The sequence below is a fragment of the Cheilinus undulatus genome, linkage group 11, assembly GCF_018320785.1.
Source record: "Cheilinus undulatus linkage group 11, ASM1832078v1, whole genome shotgun sequence".
NCBI classification, from domain to species: Eukaryota; Metazoa; Chordata; class Actinopteri; order Labriformes; family Labridae; genus Cheilinus; species Cheilinus undulatus.
This window is the reverse complement of record NC_054875.1, coordinates 28865475-28893403: the sequence shown is the minus strand read 5'-3', so window position 1 is coordinate 28893403 and position 27929 is coordinate 28865475. Positions and strand designations below refer to the sequence as shown.

General features: G+C 40.2%; 1 protein-coding gene across 2 annotated transcripts; it reads left to right on the top strand.

Moving 5' to 3' along the window:
• Position 1: 1 nt before the first annotated feature.
• Positions 2-27912, top strand: ift122 (intraflagellar transport 122 homolog (Chlamydomonas)). 2 transcript variants are annotated; one of them, XM_041798383.1, is made up of 29 exons: positions 2-140; positions 2092-2158; positions 2251-2335; positions 2413-2491; positions 2583-2659; positions 2762-2828; positions 2915-3061; positions 4725-4800; positions 5713-5904; positions 6309-6447; positions 6575-6777; positions 8333-8470; positions 8551-8715; positions 8934-9131; positions 9270-9410; positions 9723-9776; positions 11391-11552; positions 12328-12494; positions 16177-16348; positions 17467-17569; positions 21389-21529; positions 21645-21742; positions 22779-22879; positions 24036-24201; positions 25926-26043; positions 26117-26263; positions 26881-26957; positions 27068-27232; positions 27378-27912. In XM_041798383.1, exons 1-29 carry the CDS (start codon positions 97-99, stop codon positions 27462-27464), a joined length of 3576 nt encoding a protein of 1191 aa, XP_041654317.1. In that variant the 5' UTR covers positions 2-96; the 3' UTR covers positions 27465-27912. The 2 variants fall into 2 exon arrangements, with proteins under 2 accessions (XP_041654317.1, XP_041654318.1); XM_041798384.1 differs by having other exon boundaries at positions 3-140; positions 26135-26263.
• The last annotated feature ends 17 nt before the right edge of the window (positions 27913-27929 follow it).

Here is a 27929-nt window from a genome sequence, read left to right as displayed (position 1 = left end):
AAAACAGAGCTTAGTATTAAAAAAAACCTACTCAAAGCAACAACAACCTGTTGAAAAGACAACCCACCCACCCTTTCTGCGTGTAAATAGGTGGAAATGAGAGCCGTCCTAGCATGGAAAGACACAGTTCGTGAGCAATGGTGAGTTTTTGGTGCTTATCCTTACAACCTATGCCCAACGCTGGGATGTTACGCTAGGTGGTTAGCAACGACGGTTGCTATGTAAACCAGCCGCGTTAGCCAGCCAGCCGCGTTGGCTAGCGATAGCACTGTTGCAACTCGCTCATCGTTTATGATATACAGCAATATAGGAGCTTGTGTCTTAAGAGTTTGTTGAGTGTAAGATTTAATTATACATCTGTGCAGTTTTATTGACGAAGCATGGCGTCTGTGTCTGTGTTGTTGCACTGTTTAAAGCAGGAGCTAACTGTGATGCTAAGCTAGCGAGCTGGGCTTAAATGCACGATTATTCGCTCTGAATGAAACATTTTCTGTTTAGAAGCTACTAATACCTACATCTCTGTTAGTACGCTAAAAATATAAACATAATCAACAGTTCGATGTTTATATATTAAAACAATGAATTTGGCATGTTTGAGGTGTAATACTAGGTAAATACTAAGTCTTTTTAAATCTTTTGGTTGAAAATACAGCCATCCATTACTGTGGTTTTTTTGCTCTCGTGTCTTTTGTTGTAAGTCCAGAGCTTTCAACATTTTAATTTATAATACATTCAAGAAGTGTTAAGAAGACATCTCTAACATCTGTCACATCTGTATAACAGCTTTATGATGGGGACTGATAATGTTAATAATAGTAAGTGAGTCGAGCAGCTCAAGATTAATATTAAAAATTATAATGCTACTTAAAGTCAGAGGTGGAAAGGTAAACAACGATTGTACTCAATTAAAAGTTCAGTTACTCTGGTTAAAATGTACTTAAGTAAGAATATACTTTCTGGTATCTATTCAAGTAAAAGCAAAAAGCTATTTCATTGGAAGTTTACTTGAAAATACCGAGTAGATAATGAGGAGTTGTATGGTAAAAAAAAAAGATCTTGCCTTATTGGCAATAACAACATGAGAATATATCTCCAACCAGGTTATTCAGGTAAAGTCACAACTCTGATAAAGTTAAATACACAGCAAAATTGACAGTGCCCCTTCAACTCATATAGAGTTAAATTTAACACTTTATAAGTGTCTTTGTGTGTCTCCTCTGGCAAGAACAAAGCAAAGAGTCTAGTCAGCCTCATTGTGAGGCAATGCTTACTATTGCATTTGTGCCTTTAGTAGCTCCCAAAATCATAGGCGGGAACTCTTACTCAGTGGATAACTTCACTCATAGTGCAAATGTGTCTCACAACAAAAACAACAATGATCCACTAGAAACTTGACCAAAAGAAGTCCAGCAGGAATCAACAGGCAACATCTAAAAATATATAAAATCACATCTTGACAATCTACCCAAGGGCAACACTGGGAAATAAATCACACACTGAAAACCATTTCTCTCAGAATGGAGTTAAAATTACACTTTAGGAGTTAAAATCAGGTCAGAAATGTTTAACACTGAGACATCAAGACTCCAGTTTTAGTGTGTCAAACTGCTGTTTTGGAATGTGATGTATATTAATGTTAAAAAAAATGTTAGAATTAGTCCAATTTAAAATAAAAAACATAGTTATCTAGTGATGTCTGTGCTTAACCCTTTAATTCCTGAGTTTTTGGACTCTTTTTCTTATTTTAGCCATAAAAGGCCCAGAACATGTCTTGTGAGTTAGTGCTTTTGCCCATTTTTCCACAATACGTAGGACTTTTAATATATGGCAGTTAAGTTAAGTGTTTTAACAGTTGAAAATGAAGAAATACAAAAAGGGCTAAAAAGTTTGGCAACCTCTGCCTTAGCCAAAGCCAGCCTTAACTACAGGCTTTATCAACAAGGAAAATGTAAGCATTCCCTTTAAAGTATATAGGATGTCTATACTGAAGTCTTTTCTTAGTAAATTACCAACATGACAAGCAGATCATGACAATGTCTTTCTGCTAATACTGCAACTAAATGGACATTTTACTATAATTTTCTTTTACAGTGTTTATGACCTCGCCTTCAAGCCAGATGGCAGCCAACTTATTGTTGCTGCAGGGCTTCGTGTCCTGGTAAGGCTCCCATGGAGACTTTGCAGGGAAAATAATCTAAACAGTGCAATGTTTTTCATAAATTCATTAAATGTACTGACTTTTTGTGGCAGGTGTACGACACAGCAGATGGAAATATTATACAACCATTAAAAGGACACAAAGACATAGTGTACTGTGTGGCTTATGCAAAAGACGGTACGCGGCTTTTTTCTCTATTTTTGCCATTCTATACCAGTCCCTTTTGTTTTCTTACCAACCACTCCACTCTCTAGGTAAAAGGTTTGCCTCAGGGTCAGCTGACAAAAGCATCATTATCTGGACATCTAAACTTGAGGGTATTTTAAAATATACGTAAGTGCCACTTTAGTTTCCACATTTTTATCATTAAAGCATCCAGAGTGTGTGTGATCGTCGAACATGATTTTTATGTGTTTATCTGCAGGCACAATGACTCAATACAATGTGTTGCCTATAACCCTGTCACTCACCAACTTGCCTCCTGCTCTTCTGGTGACTTTGGTGAGTCTGAGTCTATTTTGGATTTATAAATATTAATTTTTGTCCTCACATTTTATAATTTATATATTTTAAAGGCTTATGCACCCTATTGCTCATTCTCAGGTCTGTGGTCTCCTGAGCAAAAATCTGTAAACAAACATAAAGTGAGCTGCAAAATAACATGTTGTGGGTAAGCAGGGTGTTTTTTGCAGTGATCTACAGTATTAGTCAACTTTAATGTGAAAAATTATGATTGAGGGTTTCCTTCAATTATAGGTGGACAAATGATGGCCAGTATCTTGCCCTTGGTATGATGAATGGAGTGGTAAGCATTCGAAACAAGAATGGAGAGGAAAAAGTGAAGATAGAGCGTCCAGGTGGCTCCTCCTCTCCTATTTGGTCTATAGCCTGGAACCCCTCTAAGTGAGTCCTTATAAATGACTGCTGTACAAGACCGTAGAAAAAAGGAACAGTGCTTTCCTATTGACATAAATTATTTCATTTTAATGAAAAAAAACATCTTGTGCATTGTCCATTAATATATTGAAGTAATGATTCAAGAATAAGAGCACCTTACTCTTTAATTGAAAAGCCTGTGTAGGGCCAGCAGGGGGCAGTAGTTATCCTTTGAGACAGTTTTAAAGAGGATAAGGTTTATGATCAGATGAAGGGGCTTGTCCCCTGTCTCTGATGCCCCCTACAGCGAGGACCTCAGCTTTAGCCCTATTCCCATTCTCATCCTCCTCCCAAGACTGCCGGACAGGTTAGGTGAGAGAAAGGGGCAGACAGAAAAAAAATGTCTCAGGAGGAAGGGCAAGGAGGGCAGTGATGAGAAACAATGATAGGATTCACTAGATACAGCAGCACTGACTTGCTTTATGGAATTTTATTAGCAATGTAAAAGAGGTCAGAGCACGAGGTCCATCAGGAAATGATTTCTCTTGAGCTGCTGAGGAGTCTCTGTCTAGCTCATGGGTGCTTTAAAAGGGTGAACTCTTCTTAGAACAAGGGTTTAGGTTCACATGCAGTGCCTATAAAATGTATTCACCCTTTGAATGCTTACTCTTTTATTGATTTATAAATCAATCATGGTCAATATAATTTGGCTTTTTGGCAAAAAAACAAAAAAACTTTTTAATGTCAAAGTGAAATCAGGTTTTTACAAAGTAACATCAGTTAAATAGAAATATAATGTAAAATAAGTGACTGCATAAATATTTGTCCCCATTCAAGTCAGTATTTAGTAGACATCTTTGGCTGCAATCACAGCACTGAGTCTGTGTGGATAGGTCTCAGTCTGGCTTGCATATCTGAACACTGCAACTTAACTACATTCTTCTTTGCAAAACTGCTCAAGGTCTGTCAGGTTCCACAGGGATCAGGCAGGAACAGCCCTTTTCAAGTCCAGCCACAAATTTTCTATTGAACTGAGGTCTGTGCTTTGACTGGGCCACTCCAGAACGTTCACCTTGTTGTCTTTAAACCATTCTTGTGTAGCTTTCGCTGTATGCTTTGTGTCAGTGTCTTACTGGAAAATAAATTGCCATAGTTCTCTTGCAAACTGAATAAGGTTGTCCTTCAGGATTTTCCTATATTTTGCAGCTTTCATTTTGCCTTCCACCTTTACAAGCCTTCCAGGGCCGGCTGCCGAGAGGCATTCCCACAGTATGATGCTGCCACCACTGTGCTTCATAGTAGGAATGGTGTATTTGTGGTGATGTGCAGTGTTGGTGGCCAGAAAGCACCATTTTGGTCTTATCAGATCAAAGAACTTCTACTTGAACATGGTGTCTCCCACATGCCTTTTGGCATAGACAAATTATATTGACTATGACTGATTGATTAAATCAATAAAAAGATAAAACATCCAAGGGGGTGAATACTTTTTATTGGCACTTTGCATACAGTACTTCCAGAGTAAAGTTTGGGGCTTCAATAAGGAGCTTGACCATGTTTCCCCTTGTTCAAAGGTAATCTCTAAATTTTGATTTACAGTGCAATTGATACTGTACAACCAGTGCAGCTGCAGCACATGATGTTAACAGGAGTACTTGTATCTAAAATCACCTGTGTTGTATTTTCACAGAGATGAGCACAATGACATTCTGGCTGTGGCAGACTGGGGTCAGAAGCTGTCCTTCTATCAGCTCAGTGGAAAGCAGGTGAATATTTTACACCTCCATAGAAACATCCTGATCTAAGTTACCTAAATACAACAGGCAGAGTCCTGGAAATGTACGAATACATTGAACAGTTCTTATGCAATATGTTCAAGTACACACACTTGTCTGCCTCTTCAGACTGTTTAAAGGGCACTTAGGTGACTAAATAAAGGCTGTCTCATTAACTTGCATGGTAAATACCAGTGTTGTAATGGCATTCTGAAACATTGTCAGCTCACTGCAGGGTGTCTATTGAACTTCTATAGCAATTAAACTAAGAATACCTATCCAAGTCTGCCTGCTGTAAGTACAATATATGTTATTGCAAATACTTAAGTGAGTTTAAAATCTGTGTTTCCTGTTGTAATCAGTCTGTCAGGGTCTATTGAAACCATAACAGTACATTGGAAGTGATCCTGCTCGGCTTTAACGGCCCCCTCACTGTCCCTCTTTCCCCTTAAATTCCCTGTGGGCTATACCGTAATTATAGACAAATATGCACTAGTCATTACTGTGCTGTTAAGCCTTAGGCTCATATATTGTCATTGGCCTATTCATCTCTTACACTGAACATTCAGTTTTGATTACAACACCAGGGATTGTTTGCAGTTAAAGGGAAAAAATGTTGTATTGTTAGGCAGCTTGGTGAAAAGAAACAGATGCGCAAAGTTCAGGAATTAATATGGTGTCTTGCAAATGGACTTTGAACATTTATACAATAGAGGCCATTTAAATCGGAGAAAGACTTTCTTTTCATCAAACACTCAAAGGGATGGTTGAATGTGCCGTGGACTTTGATGTGTTTAAGCCCCAGACAGTGGGAAGTATTGGCCCAGGCCCCTGAGCAATAAATATGAGAAACACTCTTTTTATTCTTGGTTTAATGTCTTCTTCTCTCATTGTCTCTGTCAGATTGGAAAAGACAGGACCCTCACCTATGACCCATGTTGCGTCAGCTATTTCTCCAAGGGGGAGTATATCGTCATGGGTGGCTCTGATAGACAGGCTTCCCTCTACACTAAGGATGGTGTGCGGCTAGGAACCATTGGAGAGCAGAATGCCTGGGTGTGCTCCTGCCGGGTTAAGCCTGATTCCAACTTTGTGGTGGGTCTGCAAAGACAAATTTTAGTGCAAGTTATTCCCATCTTTGAATAATGGTGTGTTTGCAAGAGAGTAAGTAGAGGTAGGAGAATGTAAAGCAAAACACTGATAAAGCTTAGACATGAGATTCAGACTGTCAGTCTGCATTTAATACATTTTCTTGATATGATAACACATTGTCTCTGCAGCTACACAGATAAACAAACCATTTTTACTTTACAATAACACCTCAGAAGCGCTTTCTTCACCATATTTAACTGAAAGTGACGATGCATACATGGGAGCTGCTGGCAGATTCTCTTAGTTGCACTGTGTAGATGCTTTAACAACAGGAACATTTTCCCACTCTCAGTCTTTTCTTAGAGGCGTTAATAGGATGTACTGCTACATTGTTATCTCTTATCTAGGTGCTGGGCTGCCAGGATGGAACCATTGCCTGCTACCAACTTATCTTCAGTACAGTTCACGGCCTCTACAAGGATCGTTATGCTTACAGAGACAGCATGACTGATGTCATCGTCCAGCACCTCATTACTGAACAAAAAGGTGCACTTTTGCTTTAGCAACAGGCTGATAAGTTTATAATTGAAGACCTGTTGTGATGCCGAGTCAAACAAGTAAACTTTCCTCCCACTTAACATGACTTACCTCCTTTATCTCCTGCTTTCTGTAGTAAGGATCAAGTGTCGTGAGCTTGTGAAAAAGATTGCTATCTACAGAAACCGTCTCGCCATCCAGCTGCCAGAGAAGATCCTCATCTACGAGCTGTTTTCAGACGACTCTTCAGACATGCACTACTGCATTAAGGAGAGGATTGGGAGGAAGTTTGAATGCAACTTACTTGTGGTCTGCTCCCAGCATATAATACTGTGTCAGGTCAGAAGAAATATGGTTAAATTTGCTTACTTAAAGCTCCTGTTAGGTTTATGTTGATTTTGATGCCCAACATGGACAAAGTGCTAACACTACAGTTTGTATTCCTTTAATGGGACTTTTCCACTATGACTTTTGGCTGTGCTGATCAAAACCAAGCTGCGTGGATCTTCTTTTCCACCAGTTTGGCCACGCCCAGAATGGTCCTGCTCTGGAGCAGGGCTGCAGCATGCCTGCTCCGCCTCCAAGTGTGCCATGTTGGTGTCACAGTGGTTTGCCATCATTCAGGAATTTCTCGCAGATTTGTTTAGGTAGCAACTGCTGCACCAAACTTTGAAATACTAATAGAATAAGACGATACTTTGAAGTTGAAACAATGGCCAACTCTTGAACAAAACAGTCTTTTCTAAAACACAGCCATTTCATCGACACATCAGCTCTAGATACGACTTCAAACAGGTAGCTTAGTTATGGAGAAAATGCAAATCCCCTGCCATGCTGGGCTGCAATGCTGAGTCAAACCAAGTAGATCCAAGCAGCTTAATGTAATGGAAACATCCCGTAAGTTTACATACCTACCATGTACCATTGAAAAAGATATTCTTAAGTATAATGGGCATGAAGAGGCATCAGTATTAATTTCAGTCTACTCTAGAACCAGTTAAAGTGCCTCACAGGAGCTTTCTAAATCTTTTGTTGTTTTTCTTTCAGACCTCGTTTGTTTGTGTCTTTTCCATACTAAGTAGTCTCCTCAACAGTTATCCCTCTCTGACTGAATTCTGCTGACCTGCAGTAACTCTCTTTGTTCTTTAAATAACACTTATGCACACTTGACAGATTTTCACAAGATGCTGTAGAGACTTTTGAGCACTATTAACATGATGGAAGCAATGTGAATCTGTGTTTAGCCATTCAATTGCAGCCCAAACAGCCCAGAGAAAAATGATAATATCCTGGAATTGCTGCTTTCCCAGATGTTTCTGCCTTGCTCGCAAAAAGCTCCAGCTGTGCATGTGCTCTGCAGGCTCTGTCTCTCAGCCCCTCTACAAACGGGATAAAGTGAGACAGTAGAATGGAGGGGAGGGACCACAGTGTGTTGAACCAGTGGGTGTCCCTTGGGGTTCCTCTCTGCTTCTTGTCTGTGTGTGCGCTTGACAGAGGATGGTAGGGAGGAGGAGCAGCCATAACACAGAGGTTATTTCCCTTTAAATCTGTCTGTGTGTGACAGGGGGGCTTCAGATCTCTCTCATGGAGGCATACTCGTGTTTCATGCCTCAGACAGCTCTTGGCGATATAAATGGACTGTGATTGTATGGGCTGTGTATATCTGTGTCAAATCAAATCACTGTTTATCTTTGAAGTGTTGCTTTTTGACACTAAGCCATGCTATGGTGTTTAAAGGAACAAAGTGCTGGGATTTGTTGGACATTTTATTAGGATGTTTAAATAATGTAAAGGGTGAGAATAACAGACTGCAAAAAACTAAAACAGGATGATTTGTACAAAAAAGTTACTGTGTGTTCTATAAAATTCTTGTGCTATTTTTCACTCTCTACAGGAGAAGAGGCTCCAGTGCATGTCCTTTAACAGCGTCAGGGAGAAAGAATGGGTGATGGAGTCTCTAATTCGTTACATCAAAGTTATTGGTGGCCCACCAGGCAGAGAAGGCCTGCTAGTAGGGTTAAAAAACGGAGCTGTGAGTATTACGAAGAATTTCATCCTTCTCAAAGCAAACATGTTGCTTTCTTCTAATTATACATTGTTCCTCATTTTTAGATTCTCAAGATATTTGTTGACAACCCGTTTCCGATCACCCTGCTGAAACTGTCGACTTCAGTGCGCTGTCTGGACATGAGTGCTTCCCGCAATAAACTGGCTGTGGTGGATGAACACAACACTCTTCTAGTGTATGACATCAACAGTAAAGAGCTGCTTTTTCAGGTCAGCAGGCAGTGGAGAGCATAGAGTGTATCATGGAGGAACGTGGAAGATGTTAAAATGCAATTCAGAGGTGAAATTGGGTGGAATTAAAAAGACTGTGCATGATTTGAATAAAGTACATGTCGTACTCATGGTGATATTTCTAGTCTGTGCTGCACAGTCACCTCTAGAATTATTCCCTCCTTTACCTGCCCCTTTCTCTTTTGCTTTCCCTGCAGGAGCCTAATGCTAACAGTGTTGCCTGGAACACCCAGTGTGAGGACATGCTGTGCTTCTCTGGCAACGGCTACCTGAACATAAAGGCTAGCAACTTTCCTGTACATCAGCAGAAGATGCAAGGCTTCATGGTCGGCTACAACGGATCGAAGATCTTCTGTCTCCACGTCTACTCTATGTCTGCTGTGGAAGTGCCTCAGGTGTGTGGTGTTGTAATAGCCCATCCCAGTTTACAGAAGATGATGGTACAAACTATGGTGGATTGATTTTTCTGTTTTTTTTGTTGTGTCAGTTATTACTGAATGTTAAATATGCTGTTATTTTATTGCTCTTTACAGTCAGCACCCATGTATCAGTACCTGGAGAGGAAGATGTTTAAGGAGGCCTATCAGATTGCCTGTCTGGGTGTGACAGACAGTGACTGGAGGGATTTGGCCACAGAAGCCCTGGAGGGACTTGACTTCGACACTGCCAAAAAGGCCGGTCACACAAATTGCTGTTGACAACATCAGTGTCACTAACCTGCTTCTTCTGTGTTCAAAGAGTATAAAAATAGAAGCAAATCCCAGATGTGTCCAAAGCACTTCATCTCTGGCCCTTATTCACAGGCTTCTGAAAACACTGGCCACATTTTTATCAAATGTTCATCAACCAAACAATGTTCAAATCAAAAAATTTGGAAAAAGACATCCCTGTAATGTGAACAATGCAAAAGAAAACAACAAAAAAAAAATCTAGTTCATAGAGGCCGTTCTGATCTGTTAAATTTATGTCTTGCCTTTTTTTTGCAGGCCTTCATCAGAATAAGGGACCTGCGCTATCTGGAGCTCATCAACAGCATTGAGGTAATATATGATTTTATGAGGAAAAAAACCTTAATATTAAGTTAAGCCAAGTTGAGTTTTTCTTTCTGCTAGCTGACAAAGTTAAACAAGGCTTGGGGGCCTTGGGGGACTGGGTCTAACACATTTATTAACACTATCATATATTAAATTGCTATGTTACACTGTGAGCTACTCCTAAAAATGCTCCAGAAGGGAGGATCTTGTAGCATGCCCTTTTAAGGCAGTATCTACAAATAGCCAAGAAATGAAAAAAGACAAAAAGTACAGCTACATTTCTGGACTATTTGAATGCAAAGCAGAGAGAAGTTTTTTTTATTCAGCTTGGCTAGTGACAAAAGGAAGGTATGCGTTCTTTCTTTCTTTAAAAAAAAAGGAATGTTTGCTCTATTAAATCTTGATTATAGGCTGCATTGTGACTGATGGCATAAGCATTAAAGCTCCTGTGCAGGGCTTTAATAGTTGTTTATGAAGAAGAGTGAAAATATAACTGATGTTTCTTTATGACCTCCAAAGCAACCAAGGCTATCAGTTTTAAGATGTCTTTTAATCCAGCCCCAAAATTGCTACTCAGGCAGGGGAAGGTGTCATTCAAAGTGATGGTTGAGTCTTGTGCAGCACAGCAGAGATTATAGACACGTAAGAGATACGTTCAACTTTTGGGCCAAAAAAAGTTGGCATTAATAGCCTTCCCTTGATATTGCACACTCATGGAGCCACCTCCTGGTGGATAAGAAAGGCTTCCTACACTAAACTATAAGACAAAGCTGTGAAAGGTTTAAAAAAAAAAAAGTTTGCTAACTTAAAAATCCAAAATATCTATTTCAGCTTGATTTTTCGAAGTTGATAGAACACATTTTTTGTTTTAACTAAACAATACTCAATCACTCAAAGTATTTTCTGTCATTGTACTCAAATTATTTGGCAACTATCCCTTAATCTGCATGTCTTTCCAAAAATGCCTTTGGACATTAGACACCTTTGCACCATGCGTGAAGTTACCCACTCAGTCCCGGCTTGTGGGGAACATTGTAACATAGCAAGAATGTGTACTCAACTCTGTGGAGGAGCACTTCCTGCACTATAAAAGTAGTGCAGGAACAACAAGTATTTTCAACTTGTTGGGTTTTATGGTGTATTGCAGAATATGGGATGCGACCTAACCACTAGACCATCTGCGTCCCGATCTGAAATTTTGAATTAAAATTTTTCTTCAGTTTTCATGTGGCGATTTGATGAGATGGGGGAATAAAATGCCTGAGGCAGCAGTACCACATAGCTTTTTATGGTAACTACTACTGTTCTAAGCTTTTTTGCCTTCTAGGTCTCCCTGTAGTCATGTGACTGCAAGCTATGTTAGACAAAACCTTCACAGGACAAAGTTAGCAAAAAAATGCCACAGAGATTGTCAAAATCAACACAAAGCAAAAGTTCCTCACAGGAGCTTTAAGTTTGGATTCCACAGTGTGCCTTCCAGCAGGATGGTAGATTTTAGTGTTTCCTGGTTTGTTTGACTTACTGAGTGTGTGAAAACAAGTCTTACTGATGTGTATATGTACATGCATGTGACCACTGATCTCCACACCCATGCCAGTGTCGGTGTTGACTGATTTGCAGGAGAGGAAGAAGCGGGGTGAGAACGACAACGAGCTGTTCCTGGCAGACGTCTATGCCTACCAAGGGAAATTCCACGAGGCAGCCAAGCTCTACAAACGCACCGGCCACGAATCCCGAGCCCTGAGCATGTACACTGACCTGCGCATGTTTGAGTACGCCAAGGTGATTAAATTATTTATTTACAAAGCAAAAGCACATGTATAATACACCTATGTATCAGTATGGACAGGACCTGAAAGTCTGCTTGTTTTAGGGTTGAAGAACATGTGTTTTTCTTCATCATGTGCAGTTATGCCAAGTTGGGGCCCTGCACTGTGTTCAAACTCCCCCCCTTTACCGTCTGTCTTTCATCTCCTCATATATCACTAGAATCTCCACATATATCATGTAATCAGTATACACACACTGTGCTTTTACATTTATATTCCTATAGAACACAAAGGTCACCTTCACGCATAGAAGAGCAGTTTGAAATGGAGAGAAATACGACGAGCGTCTGCTTTTACATAAATACTTTGATGAGGAGGTCAGTCGGAGTTGAGACAAATTCATGCTTTATTATGTTTACATGTGAGGGAGACACTTTGATCAGCAGCATCACATTCACAATGCTAGAGCAAACGACACAACTATGACTTGCGTGTGTATATTTGTGTGTGTGTGTGTATCAGATTATATGTGTGTTTGATGTGCCTGTTGTATATTTATATGGCTGTGTGGCCATCTGTTCCTAAAGGCTGTTTGTTTTAGGTAGGATGGACACCGGAGGGAAAGGCCTTCCAGCAGCCCGGTGTTTGTGTGACTCTCTTCCTCCTGTGTCGGCTTTGACCCACATGGTTATGGCTGTCTGAACTTTACTTCCCTCCTTCATTCCAGGAAAAAAAAAACATTACCACTGGTATTTCAGTAAGTTTGTAACAGTGTGCATTTCTCGTAGGACTTTGTTGGTGCGACAGACCCTAAGAGCTCTCGGATCCTGATGACCAAGCAGGCAGACTGGGCGAAGAGCAGCAACGAGCCCCGGGCAGCAGCGGAGATGTACCTGTCAGCAGGAGAACATCTTAAAGCCATAGAAATTATAGGCGAACATGGCTGGTCGGACATGTAGGTGTCAGTCAGTGTAAAACCCTGTAGAATAGTATAACAACTCAAGAAATGGCAGGCATTGAAACAAGAGAAAAGGTCTGCATACTGATAATTCCAAATGGGTCACTTTATTTTACACAAGGCAACATTTTGATCGACATGATCTTCCCCAGGCATTGCTGTACTTGCCTGAGGAAGATCTCGTAGATCAAAACATTGCCCTGTGTACAACAAAGTTACCCTTTTAAAGTTGAATAGTTAGCAGACCTTTTTTCCCTCAATTAGTGATATTCTTGTCCTGCACCTGGATGCGTGCTCACAATTATCCCTTTTACCTTGAGGTTTATTCATAGAGCTGTATTCCTATTTAGAGCATCTCAAGATGCTTTACACAGTAAAAAAGGAAAAACAAGTAGACTGTTCAGAACATTTTAAAGTACAAGTAAGAATAAAATACAAAAAAATATAAACATTTTGGCTAGACAACCTTTAACTTTACCACCTTTTAAATTGTTACATGAAACAAACCCCTGCTCAGCCAAATTCTCCCTCTAAGAAAACCTGTTTTTCACAGCACTGAGTCTGTGTGGATAAGTCTGAGTCAGGCTTGCACATCTGGACAATACAATGTTACTCCATTCTTCTTTGCAGAACTGTTCTAGCTCTGTCTGGCTCCACAGGGATCAGGCAGGAACAGCCCCTTTCAAGTCCAGCAACAAATTCTCTATTGGATTGAGGTCTGGGCTTTGACTGGGCCACTCCAGAACATTCACCTTGTTGTCTTTAAACCATTCCTGTGTAGCTTTCGCTGAATGCTTTGTGTCAGTGTCTTCTCTTGAGCTGTAGTTCTCTTGCAGACTGAATAAGTTTGTCCTCCAGATTTTCCTATTTGGAACAACGGGCCCAATTCCTTTATTTTTGCTGAAGACTTAAAACATTTGGGTTTGACACAAAAAGATGAATATGAGACAAGATATGAACATTTCAGTTTTTATTTTAAGGTATTAACATATGGATCTGATACACAACTTAAGAGATACAGTTGCAAGAAAAAGTATGTGAACCCTTTGGGATTTCTTGGATTTCTGCATAAATTGGTCATAAAATGTATTCTGATCTTCATCTAAGTCACAACAATAGACAAACACAGTCTGCTTAAACTAATACCGCACAACAAATATGTTTTCATGTTTTTATTAAACAAAACATGTAAAAATTCACAGTGCAGGGTGGAAAAAGTATGTGAACCCCAAGGCTAATGACTTCTCCAAGAGTTAATTGGAGCCAGGAGTCAGCCAACCTGGAGTCCAGTCAATGTGATGAGATTGGATGTGTTGGCTAAAGCTGCCCTGCCCTATAAAAAACACACACCAGTTTTGATTTTGCTGTTCTCAAGAAGCATTGCCTGATGTGAACCATGCCTTGCACAAAAGAGCTCTCAGAAGACTTACGATCAAGAATTGTTGACTTGCATGAAGCTGGAAAGGGTTACAAAAGTATCTCCAAAAGCCTTGATGTTCATGTGTCCACGGTAAGACAGAAGATCTACAAATGGAGAAGGTTCAGCACTGTTGCTACTCTCCCTAGGCATGGTCGTCCTGTAATGATGACTGCAAGAGCACAGCGCACAATGCTTAATGAGGTGAAGAAGAATCCTAGAGTATCAGCTAAAGACTTACAGAAATCTCTGGCACATGCCAACATTTGTGTTGACAAATCTACAATAAGTAAAACATTAAACAAGAATGGAGTTCATGGGAGGACACCACAGAGGAAGCTACTGCTGGCCAAAAAATCCATTGCTACACGTTTGAAGTTTGCAAAAGAGCACCTGGTTGTTCCACAGCACTACTGGCAAAATATTCTGTGGACAGATGAAACCAAAATTGAGTTGTTTGGGGGAACACAATGCTATGTGTGGAGAAAAAAAGGCGCAGCACACCAACATCAAAACCTAATCCCAACTATGAAATATGGTGGAGGGGCCATCATGGATGGGGCTGCTTTGCTGCCTCAGGGCCTGGACGGATTGCTGTCATTGGCGGAAAATTGAATTCCCAAGTTTATCAAGACTTTTGCAGGAAAACTTAAGACCATCTGTCCACCAACTGAAGCTCAACAGAGGATAGGTGATGCAACAGAACAACGACCCAAAGCATAGAAATAAATCAACAACAGAATGGCTTCAACAGAAGAAAATACACCTTCTGGAGTGGCCCAGTCAGAGTCCCGATTGAGATGCTGTGGCATGACCTCAAGAGAGCAATTCACACCAGACATCCCAAGAATATTGCTGAACTGAAACAGAGGAATGGTCCAAAATTCCTCCTGAACGTTGTGCAGGTCTGATCTGCAACTACAGAAAACGTTTGGTTGAGGTTATTGCTGCCAAAGGAGGGTCAACCAGTTATTAAATCCAAAGGTTCACATACTTTTTCCACCCTGCACTGTGATTGTTTACATGTTTTGTTCAATAAAAACATGAAAACATATTTGTTGTGCGGTATTAGTTTAAGCAGACTGTGTTTGTGAAGATCAGAACACATTTTATGACCAATTTATGCAGAAATCCATGGTCCAGTATCATGGTCCAGTATGTCTTACACACCCAAAGACAACTGGATTTTTTTAAAGTGAGTTTAAAAGTAGATGTTATTTTTAACTGGGTCCCTGACCTTTTCCTTTGATGGAAAGAACACATCAGACATTAATTGGCTCAAAAGACGTTTGGGTGGAATATTTAAATCTTAATCTTTGTAGCATACCAGTAGAAAACAGTTGAAAATGTTCAAGAATGTGTTTCTCACTCAGTTGAGTATTAAATGATAAATTTGATAGTGTAGAAACAAGAAAATTGATCAACCAAAAGTCTCAACTGATTTTGTCTGATCTAAAGTGTTCTCATCCAGTGTGTTTATATGCATAGTTAAACTGAGCTACGGTTATGGCTTGGTTTGGCAATTCAACCACTGTCCTTGTTCCAGTATGCACGCGCAGCAGGAGAACTGATTTATAGATGGGAGCATGCTGTCTCTGATACAGAGGATAGCGATATACCCTTTATCAGCTAGTTACTGTGGACCATCTTCCTGTTCAACATGCTGAAAAGTTAACAGTTTACTACCGGTTGTCTTCATGGTGAAAGTATGGACAAGCTTTAAGCTCTGTAGATTTTTTACACACGCTATACTTTTGACACAGATGAGTCTCAGAAACTTATGGTTATAGCAATGTGACTCCTGCTATGCTTAGTATTTATGCCATTCAACTCTGGGTCAAAGCCTGGCATAGAAACTGTGGAGCATGTGCAGAGCGGCTAGTCCAGTTTGGATTGAAGTGCATACTTGCAGGAGAAAATCCATCTCCAACTGTTTTATCCAGGTTGATAGTCTGACTTCAAGAAATCTGATTGTGGCCAGACTAATGTATGTATATCCATTTTTTTAAAGTCCAGTCTTAGTTGAACTAACACCATAATTCGACCTTTTTAAATGCACATAAACACACTAGCTGTATGCCTTCTGTGGAGCCACAAATAGGTCAGAACAACAAAAACAAGAACGTTTAAGCTAAATCTAATTCAGCTTAATTTTCATTTGAATTCACAAGCAGAATTTACACAACTGTCCTTTGTGGATGAATTCCTCAGCCTTTGCCCTCTCTGTACTCTCTGTGTTTGATTTCTGTTCTTATTGTGCAGGCTGATCGACATCGCCCGCAAGCTGGACAAGGCTGAACGGGAGCCCCTGACAAAGTGTGCAAAGTATTTCGAGAAACTAAAGCACCACGGCTATGCCTCGGAGACTTACTCCAAGATGGGAGACTTGCAGGCTCTTATACAGCTGCATGTGCAGGCCCGGCACTGGGAAGAGGTCTGACATACTTTCGCACACCCGCTCTGCTCATCATGGCTTATATATACCATCCTGAGACAATCACATAAATAAATGTGAACCACATATGTCTGTGCAAAAAAAAACTTCTGCAGGACTGAGAAACCGTTTTTTTTTTTTTTTTAATAGATCACTTGATTTATATGGGTTATTTACTTCCTGCAGGAATCTCCTGAAAAGTGCTGTAGCACTGCTAAATTCAAACACTAAGAAAATACATCTACCTAATGTTCTTATGCACCAAAACTTAAACCACACGCACGCTCCAGAGCTAATCATCCGGCTTTGGATTTCTCTGAATCCAAGCCCACATGATGATTAGAGAGTGAGAAGCACAAAGCACTGAAAGAGCATCAGCTTAAAGCTCTATTCTGCCTCCAATCAAATTCCTCCATCAGGGCCGATCACACTGCACAGACAAGAAGAAGAAAATATTGCATTTCTTTAATCCATCTGCAGACTGTAATCGAGTTGAAGGCGTAACAGAGATGCATATTGCTGATTTAAATGCTGAAACAGAAGAGCCAAAAACAGAACTTTAAATAAGGATGACATGGTTCTTGCTGTTTCATCTGAGTAAGTCTTCCTAGATATTTATTTGATCCTCAGAGAGGAATAAAGACGAAGTAGAGAGAGGGCGGCGGAGCTTAGGGAACTGTTTGGTTTTATGTTCTACACTGAGTGAGGTGGACACCGAGACAGGACAGAGCTCAGACTGAAATGGGCCATATGGATGCTATTCACCGCACCCTCTCTTTTCTAAAACAAAGCATTTCTTTAAATGACTTTGGGCTCACAGACCTGAGACACACACCCTCCCTTTCTTTCTCTTTTACTGTATGGTGTGTGTTTCTTGGCTCACGTTCTGCCACAGGACTTTTAGATTAATCAGTCACCTTGACAGGCAAATGTGTGTCCATGGGGTGCTAGAACAAGTCTTTATATCCTGTCATTCAAACAGTGTAAGAGCTGCAGTTTAAGTTCTAATTGAGTGTGAAATCAACTTAGCTCATACACTTGTCTCTGTTCTAAACTTATTATTAGTGCTGTAGCAGTGTTTTGATTGGAAGTGATGTGTGTTTCTCTCAAATTTTCAGGCCTTCTCACTGGTGGAGAAGCACCCCCAGTTTAAAAACAATGTCTTTGTGCCGTACGCTCAGTGGCTGGCTGAGAACGACCGATTCGAAGAGGCGCAGAAAGGTGAGTTTGCATCACAGCTTCCCACTTCATGTTCTCATTTTGAAGTGCAGGATTATTTCAGTGAACATTCAAATCTGCAGCCACAGCCAGTGTTTACATATGGAAGTGATAAAGCCCTGGCCAGCTCTGGACACAGACTTTTTTCATTCCCTCCTTAAGATGCTCTCTATCCACTGTAAAACATGATCCTCTTTGCAGGAGCAGAGCAAAACAGAGCTGGGATGCCTGTTAACTGAATGACATGCATGCATGCCCCTAATCACCAGTACTACAAGCGGCTGTGATGATGATTACCAACTGTAACCATAGTTATAATCAGCTCATAGATTTATAATTATGATCTCAGCAGGCATATTTCCTCGTCTGCATAATCTTCCTCTGCCCGTCTCAGAATGGGATACATGACTGAACAGGCCTGATTGTTTTGGAGCTTGCTTTTGGTCATGCATTTTGCTGATTGTGTGTATTTTAGTCAGACAGGGATTCTATATTGTGTTACTTGTGATTGTAATTGAGCCCTAGGTCCTGGTTTTGTCACTTGCCCACTGCCTGCTACTTCTCAATAACGACTTTAAAAATGTTAGACACTTAAGTGAGGTGCATACTTTGTTACTTCCAGGGCTCCATCTAGACTTGTGGGGCTACAGGATTCTTCACAAACATGAAGTCTGCTTGACTGTTTCCTGAGGCTGTCAAAATTTTGTGAACTTTGATTTATTTTCAACACTGTGATTAAAAAATGGATTCAATCTCCATTATCTAAATAATCCAAACAAGTGGACAATACTGAGACTTGAAAAAAAAAAAAAACTACAGATTTTCTGTCATATTTTAACACAGAGCTGCTGGGAACTTCCATACTCACATGTTGGCAAATACAAATGTGTTTTCAATCATTCTAAATGAATCTCATGATGTTACAAAATGTATCTTTATGTTTCTTACTAACAGACAGAGAACAAGGCAGGCTGTGATGGAGGAGCGCTGTCTCATTTGTTTTTTGTACCAAAATGTTGCTAATGTATCAGTGTAATTTAGACAGTTTGCACACTGGGTAGCTAGGATTTCTGTTTTTTGTGGTGGTAATAATATTGTTTCAGTTTACTAGCATGTATCAATTATAAACTCTGATATTATGTCCACCTTCCTCCTCTTTATTTATACTACTTAGCTTTATTCATTTAGATCAACACAAAACCAGGTAAGTCAAAAAAATAGTTGTATGGAGGACGGGGGTTGGCAGTTAAGCTCAGTTGGTAAAAAAAAAAATAGATGACTAAATAAATAAAACAAATAAAATTACAAAACCTGGAGTTTTTAGAGTAGACCTTTTAAAATATTATAATAGTGTCCCAAAGACAAAAAAAAATATTCGTCTTTGAAGTAAAGGTACTTCTTAAAGGGCATTCTTGTAAAGCTTTCAAGTATTAATATAAAAATAATGACAGCCAATGCAATTATTTAATTGCACAACCTGACATTGCAAGTGCGAACATATTAATTGTGCAGCAGTAGTGATCCGGTCTGTAGTGTTTTGTCAAAGGAGGTGGGGCACAACCTTAAATACTTCATTTACATACTAAACATCTCAAATTGGTACACCTGGGTTTTAGATTTATTGCTGTTGCTGTTAGCAAAAGTGTATCACAATTTGAAATAAAACACAGGCTCAAAAATAGTCACTAAAAACAGCTAGTATGGCTAACTCCTATCTGTTTCAAAATAATTTTAGCTAAAACTCAACATAAATCTAAGCATTAATAGAAGAGTATAACATCCTTTACATATATACATCCTTTAAAGTGGATGACCTAATTCAGTAGAGGTCTGTGTCTGGTGCTTCTAGTTTCACAGTTAGTGAAATGGGTTAAGAGTAAAGTGAATATATTTCAAGTGATTGTAGTATGAAGACTACTGGGTCTGAAAAGTCCAGTCACTGGTAAATCAGTATCACTGGCTACTGTTACATCATAAAGACAGAGGAACACTCCAAGCAACTCAGAGAAAGGGCTATGGAAAAGTATAAGTCAGAGGATAGATACAAAACTATTCCAAGGCACTGAACATCTCAAGAGTTCAGTCAAATCCATCATCAAGAAGTGGAAGGAATATGGAACATGAGTTGATTTGCCTAGATCAGACTGTACTCACAAACTTAGTGAAGAGAAAGAGACCAGCTAAGATGGGAGAGACTCAACTGTTGCTGGGGTTCTTCACCAGTCAAAGCCTTATGGGAGAGTGGCAATAAGAAGGCCATTGTTTAAGAAAACTCATGTCCACTAGAGTTCGTTACAAAGCATGTGACTCCACGGTCAAGTGGAAGAAAGTTCTTTGGTCTGATGAGACCAAAATGGTGCTTTTTGCACCACCATGCTTCTTGGCAGCTTGCCCTAGAAGGCTGGTAAAGGTAGACGGTAAAATGATTGTAGCAGAATATAGGAAAATCTTGGGGGACAATCTTATTCAGTTTGCAAGAGAGCTTAGGAGAAGATTTTTTCTCAGACAAGACAGTAACGTGAAGCTTACAGCAAGAGATACACAGAAATGGTTTAAAGAGGTTAATGTTCTGGAGAGACCTCAATCCAATAGAGAATTCGGGGCTGGACTTGAGAAGGGTTGTTCAAACACCATCCCTGTACAACCTGACAAAGCTTGAGCAGTTTTGCAAAGAAAAATGGAGTAACATTGCAGTGTCCAGATGTGCAAGCCTGACTGAAACCTATCCACACAGACTCAGTGCTGTGATTGCAGCCAAAGGTGTATCTATGAAGTACTGACTTAGAGGGGGTGAAAGCCAAAGCCAAATTATGTTGACCATGATTGATTTATAAAATCAACGAAAGATTAAAAAAATCCAACGGGGTTAAATACTGAAAACAGTGAAAATCTCCTCTTAAAATGGATAACCATGAGCAGAAAGATGCATCAACATTGAACTATGCACTGACTGACTATATTTCTTCTACACCCATACTAAAAACATGATGAATGCTGATATGAAAATGGTCCTAAAGCAAACCATTTGATTTGAATTTACCATCTAGCTCGTTGTATATTGTATCTGTTTTTTTGTGGAACAGAAAATCAGAACCGTGGCTGTTCCCTGTTTATTTGACAGCTTATGCTTTGTGTTTTTGGAAAGAGAAAGTTGTGTGTATGTGCTCTATTCTGACGTTAACCAGGAGCAGCTGAATGTAGTTTTTATCCAGTGAGGTAGACTGATAAATATTTACCGCTTAAATATCCTGACCCCCGCTGTGGTTGCAGTGAAAGGGTCAGTGGTGGGGTCGACTCCCTAAAGCTGCTTCTAATTATCCCTGTGATAGGGACATGAAGAATGGAGCTCAGGCTTATTAGAGCCATAAAAGTAAACTGTTTTGGTGTTTCATATTCAGGAACAACCCAGGAGTTTAGAAGACATATGTTAGTTATTATACCTTACATATTAGGAAAGTATAGCTTGTATACATTAAGTTAGGTTGATTCTGCATTTGCTTGCAGTTAAGTTTCTCCAGTTGGCATTTTTGATTTAACTGCAGTTACAAATATTTTCCTTCTCCTTCTCTTCCTACAAAAATCCAAATGAAAAAAGGAAGCAATCCATTTTGGAATGATTTATGGGAAATAAAGTGCAAAAACAACACCACAGCATCACTACTTATCTGCAAAGGTGTCCGCCAAAAATAAATAAATAAAGGATGTTTTCTATTGGCACTTCAAATATAGCAATGCCCTGAGACTCGACAGTTTTTCAAGGACACACACTAACGATCAGTCCCTCACCTCTTCCTTTCTCTCCTTCTTGTTTTCACTTTTTAGCATTTCACAAGGCAGGGCGACAAAATGAAGCTGTGAAAGTCTTGGAACAGCTTACCCAGAATGCTGTAGTTGAGAACAGGTTCAACGATGCAGGTTACTATTATTGGATGCTGTCTATGCAGTGTCTAGACATCGCTAGAGGTGAGACCTGCATTCTCTGCATAGTTTGTTTTTTTATATCAAAGTAAATGTGTTGTGTTATACTGAACCTTTAGATATTTTCTTACTGTACTTATTCTTCTGTTCTTTCAATCAGAAAATGAAGACCAGAGAGATGAAATGCTGAAGAAGTTTGAGCGTTTTCAGCATCTCGCCGAGCTTTACCATGTCTACCGCTCTATTCAGCGCTACACGGTGAGAGCATGCTACCTATGTCAGCTCTAATCTTAGAAAGCCAGACCAGACTGAAGTGGGAGGAGGCCTTAGAAATCACCAGGGCAGCAGAGATTGGCTGTCAGTTTGAAAGCTCTGGAAACAGTACCTGCTATGTGGTCAGATTTCTGTTGGGGCAGAAAAACATTCCTATTCCTTTTCTAGGTATACTGACAACCGCTCTGCGTTTCTGCCCGCTGTCTAATCAACTTTTGCACTCAAATTTCTCCAAACGGCTGTGAGCTTGACAAGAGGGAGGTCTGGCTATGCAAGATTATGTCAATCCAGAAAAAAAAATCAGGGCTAAGAAGAAATGCACAGATGTAAAGTGAACAAAAGGAGTAAATGTAAAGGTCATTATTTGAACTTCTAAGAAGCTGTGGGTGTTAGCCTTTTTAGCTTTTGTTGCTTAAAGTTCCCGAAAACAAATCTCACATGAATCTTCAACATTGTGCTGTTTAAAGTGATAGATGAGCCCTTTTTGCAATCGCTAAAATAATTCACTTCTCGAAACCTCTCTGACCCCTCTCTCCATGGTAACCAGCTGCTTGATTGATCGTGATGACTACCTAATCAGTGATCGTTTCCAACCCCCCTGCCTTAACGTACTTAGACACATATAATTCCTGGTTATGAGCGCTATATGGGTGAGCTGGCCTGTGTCAGTGTCCTCAGTTTGTTGTTTCAGCTCTCTGCTTGGCTGTGGTTGCACCCCTGCAGCACTGAGGCATCTCTGTGATCCAGACCAGAGCAGGAAAACCTCTATATCTCACTTTGACTCCCCTGGGCAAGAACTATAGATTTGAACTATCAACTTCTTGGATAAAGTGCTGTTAGCGATTGCTTTAGCAAATCTTTTTTCCCCTTAAGGACACAATGAGGTTGGATTAGGCACGATAAAGGGTTAGGCTGCTTTAAACAAGGTTAAATAAGAAATTGAGTCAAATGGAGCTTTTTGAACTGAGAGATTTCCCTCACTGTATAATCCTTTTAACGTCTATTTGCTTTTTTCCCACAGGATGAGCCTTTTAGTTCCCACATGCCAGAGACACTCTTCAACATCTGCAGGTTCCTCCTGAGCAACCTCACCAAGAACGTACCACCAGGCATTTCTAAAGTGTATCCTTCCATGGTGAATTAACATAGTGCTAGATATCAAGCAAATATTTTTAGAATTGAGTATTGTGGGGCCTGTCCTCTTTGGAAAACTCTCAAGTACAGGCATGCCAATCTGAAATCAAGACTGGCTCACACAGTGATGAGAAAATGATGGAATAAACAGGGATAGAAATAGAGTGAAAACGGAAGTGTTGGCGCCACAGTGGAAAGCATGCCGCTGCTGAGAGAAAGAAATGGGATGATGATGAGAAGAAGGAGAAGATGTCAGCAAGAGGCACATTTTCCAATGTCTAAACAAATGCTTTGATTGTTAAACTTTGAGCAATGCTTATACATACACAAACACACTAAACAATGTGCTTTCATTTGAACAAATACACACACATATCCACCCACACACACACAAATAGCCACACAGACAAATCCATGTGGTCTCACACAGAGGAGGCAGAGCATGAGGAGGAAAAGCCCCGTCTTTGAGGAGGAAATGAGGCTGAGCCGCTAGAATCCTCCATGGCTGCGCTGAGGTGCTCCAAAAACTTTGAACCTAGATTTATAGACTTAGCCAGGATGCATGAGACGTGGTGTGAACAATTAAACACATTGTCATAAAAGAGCTGTGCTAAACAAGTCACACAATAGGAGGACGTGCATTTATCAACAGTCCCAGCAGTGGAACAGAATTGGGTGTGTGGGAGGAGCTGGAGAGCAGCTGAGTGGAGAGGAGGAGTGTTAAGTTTTAGGTGATGAAGGTATGCCAGCAGAGAGCTGCTGCAGCTGCAGCTCATTGACCTGTCATTGCCACTCTCAGCACTGTTCTCTTAACAATCTGTCTCTTTATAAATACAAATAAGCAACAATTTCCTCTTCTCAAACACAACAAAACAGGCATGCAGGCCTGTACAAGCACACACAGCCGCCCACAAACAGCCATAACAAGGTATTACTTTCAAGGCAAGTGGCCAGTGTTGCTGGCTCAGCACAGCTCTTGTTGTACTCATTAAGAGAAATGAGGCACTATACAATCATGACTGTTGATAATCACGGTATTTCTCTATATGCAGATTCTTATTATGACAACTAAAAATCACCATCCTGTTGCAACTATTTTAAGAATTGTTCTTTTTTTAATACTTTTCCTTAACCTAGTAATTAGGAACACCTTGTACACGTTGGCAAAGCAGAGTCGAAAACTCGGCGCCTATAAGCTTGCCAGGTATTCCTACGAGAAGCTCCAGGAGCTGCATATTCCCTCCCGCTTCCAGGAGTCCATTGAGCTTGGCGTCCTCACCATCCGCTCTAAACCTTTTCACGACAGTGAGGTGTGTTGTAAGACTTTGATATATGCACTAGTTTTTTTAATGTGTTCTCTAATATTGTTGTGTAATACACGTAGACCATTTTTAGCAACAGCTACCTGTGAGTGAAGCCAAAATATTTATAGCTCCTTCAACTGATTGGCCTCCCCTCTGTTAACAGAAGAGACATGGTGCAAAGTACAAAGCTGACATTGAAAAAATTGCTTTGCACATCTATTCCTTAAGATAGGGGCATTGAGGGCAACACTCCCAACAAAAAAGATCAAAGGAAACTCCCTTCCACTGTTTAACTTGGAAAAATTTTCATTCATATACAGTGCGCTTGGAAAGTACTCAGACCACCTTCACTTTTTTCCATTTTGTTATGTTGCAGCCTGATGCTACAGTCAAAAAATCATTTTAATCTTCTAATCTACACCCAGAACCCCATCTTGGCAAAGTGAAAACTTTTAGAAATAAAATGAAAAAAAACTAAAATATCACACTGACACAAGTATTCAGACTCTTTACAAAAACACTAGAAAGTTAGTACAGGTTCCTCCTATTTCTGTCAGTCTTTACTGAGATATTTAAGACCCTGATTGGAGTCCACCTGTGGTAAATTAAAATGATTGGACATGATTTGGAAAGACAAAAACCTCCCTATTCAAGGCCTCACAGGTTTTTGCATAACAGAGCAAAAAACGAGCCATGAGGTCAAAGGAGCTGCCTGCAGAGCTCCAAGATAGGATTGTTGCAAGGCACCGATCTGGAGAAGGCTACAAAAAAATATGTTGCACTTAAAGTTCCCAAGAGCTCAGTCGCCTTACTAATTTTAAAATGGAATGCATTTGGTACAACCAGGACTCCTCCAAGAGCTCTACATGATTCTCCATTGTTGATCTTTTCTGGGAAGGCCTTATTTTGGGGGTCCTTCTGGTAGACTTTTGTAAGTAGGACGACAACCCCCCCTTTTGTGGTTTATTGTAGTTTTTCCTGTCTTTTATTGTGATTGAACTGTCTGATAATCTTTAGTCCCTTTTTTAACATTATTTAGTATAGATTTTCCGAAACCGGCCCTTTAGACATTTAGTAGTCTGTTCATGAATTTGCTCTTTCAGTCTAGAAAAAGTTTTTTGTTTGCTTTGTTAATTTTCTGATTAAGATCTGACATCATGATGAGAAGATGGTTGCAGGTGTGTAAGCACTTCCTATTCAAGATGTCTTACTATCTTTAACAAACTGTTTGCCTGATAAGTCTAGCTTCAGAGTCTTGCAGATGAATGACATTTTTGCAAGTCAGACAGTGTGTTGCAGTTTATTTTGGATTTTTTTGTTTTTTGTTTTATGGTTGGTTCTTAGCATGCTTGTTTAAATAAGTTATTAAAATGAAAGTAAAAAGATCCACAGCTGTGCTGACTAATGCAGCTCTTGCTGTGTTCTGAACTGGGTTAGTAATGTAGAGGAAAACTAAACAAAAAAAGTTATTAAACTTTCCATAACCCTGTGTCTACAGTAAGCTGACACACCAGATAGACACTTTCACATATCCATATCCATGTCATGGGATTTCACATCCATCTGGGTAGCTCTGTTGTGCTCAGAATTTGCGGTATTCACAGGCTATTTTGGCTTCATTTTTGTACATATCAAGGAGACAGAGCTGCATTATCCATAGTAATATAAATTCAGTGGTAATCCCTGACTTAAGTAAATGAGTGTGTATTTGAAACTCATTTTTTCTGCAGGACCTGATTGACGGCATGATGTGTTACCGCTGTTCCACCAACAACCCCCTGCTGCACAACCAGGGGAGCCTGTGCATCAACTGCAGGCAGCCTTTCATCTACTCTGCTTCATCATACGGTCAGTGATTCAAAAAAAAGAATTGTGTGCGTTACTTTGTCCTCAGAGGAGTCCATTTGTGTTTTTAATGTAGCGTACCTCCTGTGTACAGAGGTGTTGCCTCTGGTGCAGTTTTACCTCGAAGAGGACATCAGTGATGAAGAGGCTGTGTCTCTGATTGACCTAGAAGTTCCTCACACAGACGAGGGGGATGCACGCTGGAAAGGCATGGACAATGGCGGTATCCTTCAGTCTTTCTGCAAACTGTGACTTCACATACACACGTACACGCTTAGGCAGAGAAACTCATGATTCACATTCTTTTTATAAATTATTAAGTCCTCACTCTGCGGCCCCTGAGAGTCTGAATCCCTGCTCTAACACACTGCATTTCAAAAATGAAGCATGTGACTCTCCTCTGCCCTGTGACGGTTCTAAGAAGCTGTTTAGTCTGTGTTGGCCTCGATTCTGTGCTGGTGGGTAAGCTGTCAGAGCTAAGTCATCTTAGCTCTTGAGCTAATAGGGTTAGCAAGGCTCTCCTGTCTCATCTTAATGACACTAACCCTCCGCGAGCCGTAACCACAGCCCTGGTGCAGGGATTAACCTGCATTAGCTGGCAGACACTTACTCAAGGGCATTGAGGTCTGCTCTGTTCCTCCGGAGCCACCATGTGACTGACAGGCACGACTGATTGGCATTTTTACCACTCTCACTTTGAGATTAGTCTCAGAAGGATAATTTTAGAAAGGCTTTCCCAGTCTTGGAAATTACAGAAAAAATGCATAACATGTAAATATGATCCTAAAATGTGTGAAATATGTTGCTTGAGCTGTTTTGTTCTTAAATACAACCAATCAGAGCTTCAGGCTTTGAGGATAGATGATGGTTTGGATGACTCAGAGGAAGATCCATTCACAGCCAAAATGAGCTTTGAGGTAAGAAAGGACAGAGGAGATGAGACGATTAATATTCCACCAACTGGGCAAACCAGCTGGAGAGGGTAAAAGGACGGGGTCCATAATAGAGCATGTGTGTGTCCAAACAGCAGGGGGGTTCGAACTTTGTCCCAGTCAAGGTGAATCGCTCGTCGCTGCGCTCCATGAGCAGGAGGGATGTGCTGATCAAACGCTGGCCAAGGCCACTCAAATGGGAATACTTCCGCTCCCTGCTGCCTGATGTGAGCATCACCATGTGCCCCACCTGCTTCAAGGTACAGCTCCTAGGTCCCACACAGGAAGTTTTTCTGTCTCTGTTTACATGTCTCAGTAAAATCATTGTCAGTTACTCTCTTTCTATAAGTAACAGTTGTACATTCCAGACTGCTCTAATCTTTCTGTCTTTGTGTTTCTTTGTAGATGTTTCATAGTGAGGATTATGAGCTTCTAGTGCTTCAACACAACTGTTGTCCATACTGTCGCAGGCCCATCGATGAACCAAACTGATTTAATTAAAACCAGAGCATATCTTCTCACATTTCAACTTTTTTACTCCACCACTTGTTCTTTTTTTCACTTGTTGTCTTGTAACTTTTGTATGTTAATATTGTTTTCGATAGGCTTTACTGTTAATTGTTACTTTGAAAGCAGCGCTTTATCCTCCATGTAGTGTTTGTGTTTGTGCAAAGTTCAGCATCAGCCGGATCAGGATCAGATTACTGTTGGCCGATTACATCTTCACTTTAAATTCACCATGGATATAGAATGTAAAAATGGGAAACATATTTATTTGAAGCAAAAACACAATTTTAAACTTAAAATGCTTATACAAAAGTATACTTTGCTCGTTATACCGATTAAGAAATGTCAGGTTTTGCCTAGTCATGAGAATGTATTTTTATTCCATATCCATGGGAAAACACGCCTTTTCAATAAAATATTTTGGTATTTTTGATGACAGTGGCTTTTCTT

Bases quoted from the DNA above. Each gene is read 5' to 3' on its own strand.
- ift122 (XM_041798383.1), top strand. From the start codon at position 97: ATGAGAGCCGTCCTAGCATGGAAAGACACAGTTCGTGAGCAATG. The intron at 2,159-2,250 runs GTAAGGCTCCCA...TTTTTGTGGCAG, and splicing joins CTGCAGGGCTTCGTGTCCTG to GTGTACGACACAGCAGATGG. The intron at 2,660-2,761 runs GTGAGTCTGAGT...GCTCATTCTCAG, and splicing joins CTGCTCTTCTGGTGACTTTG to GTCTGTGGTCTCCTGAGCAA.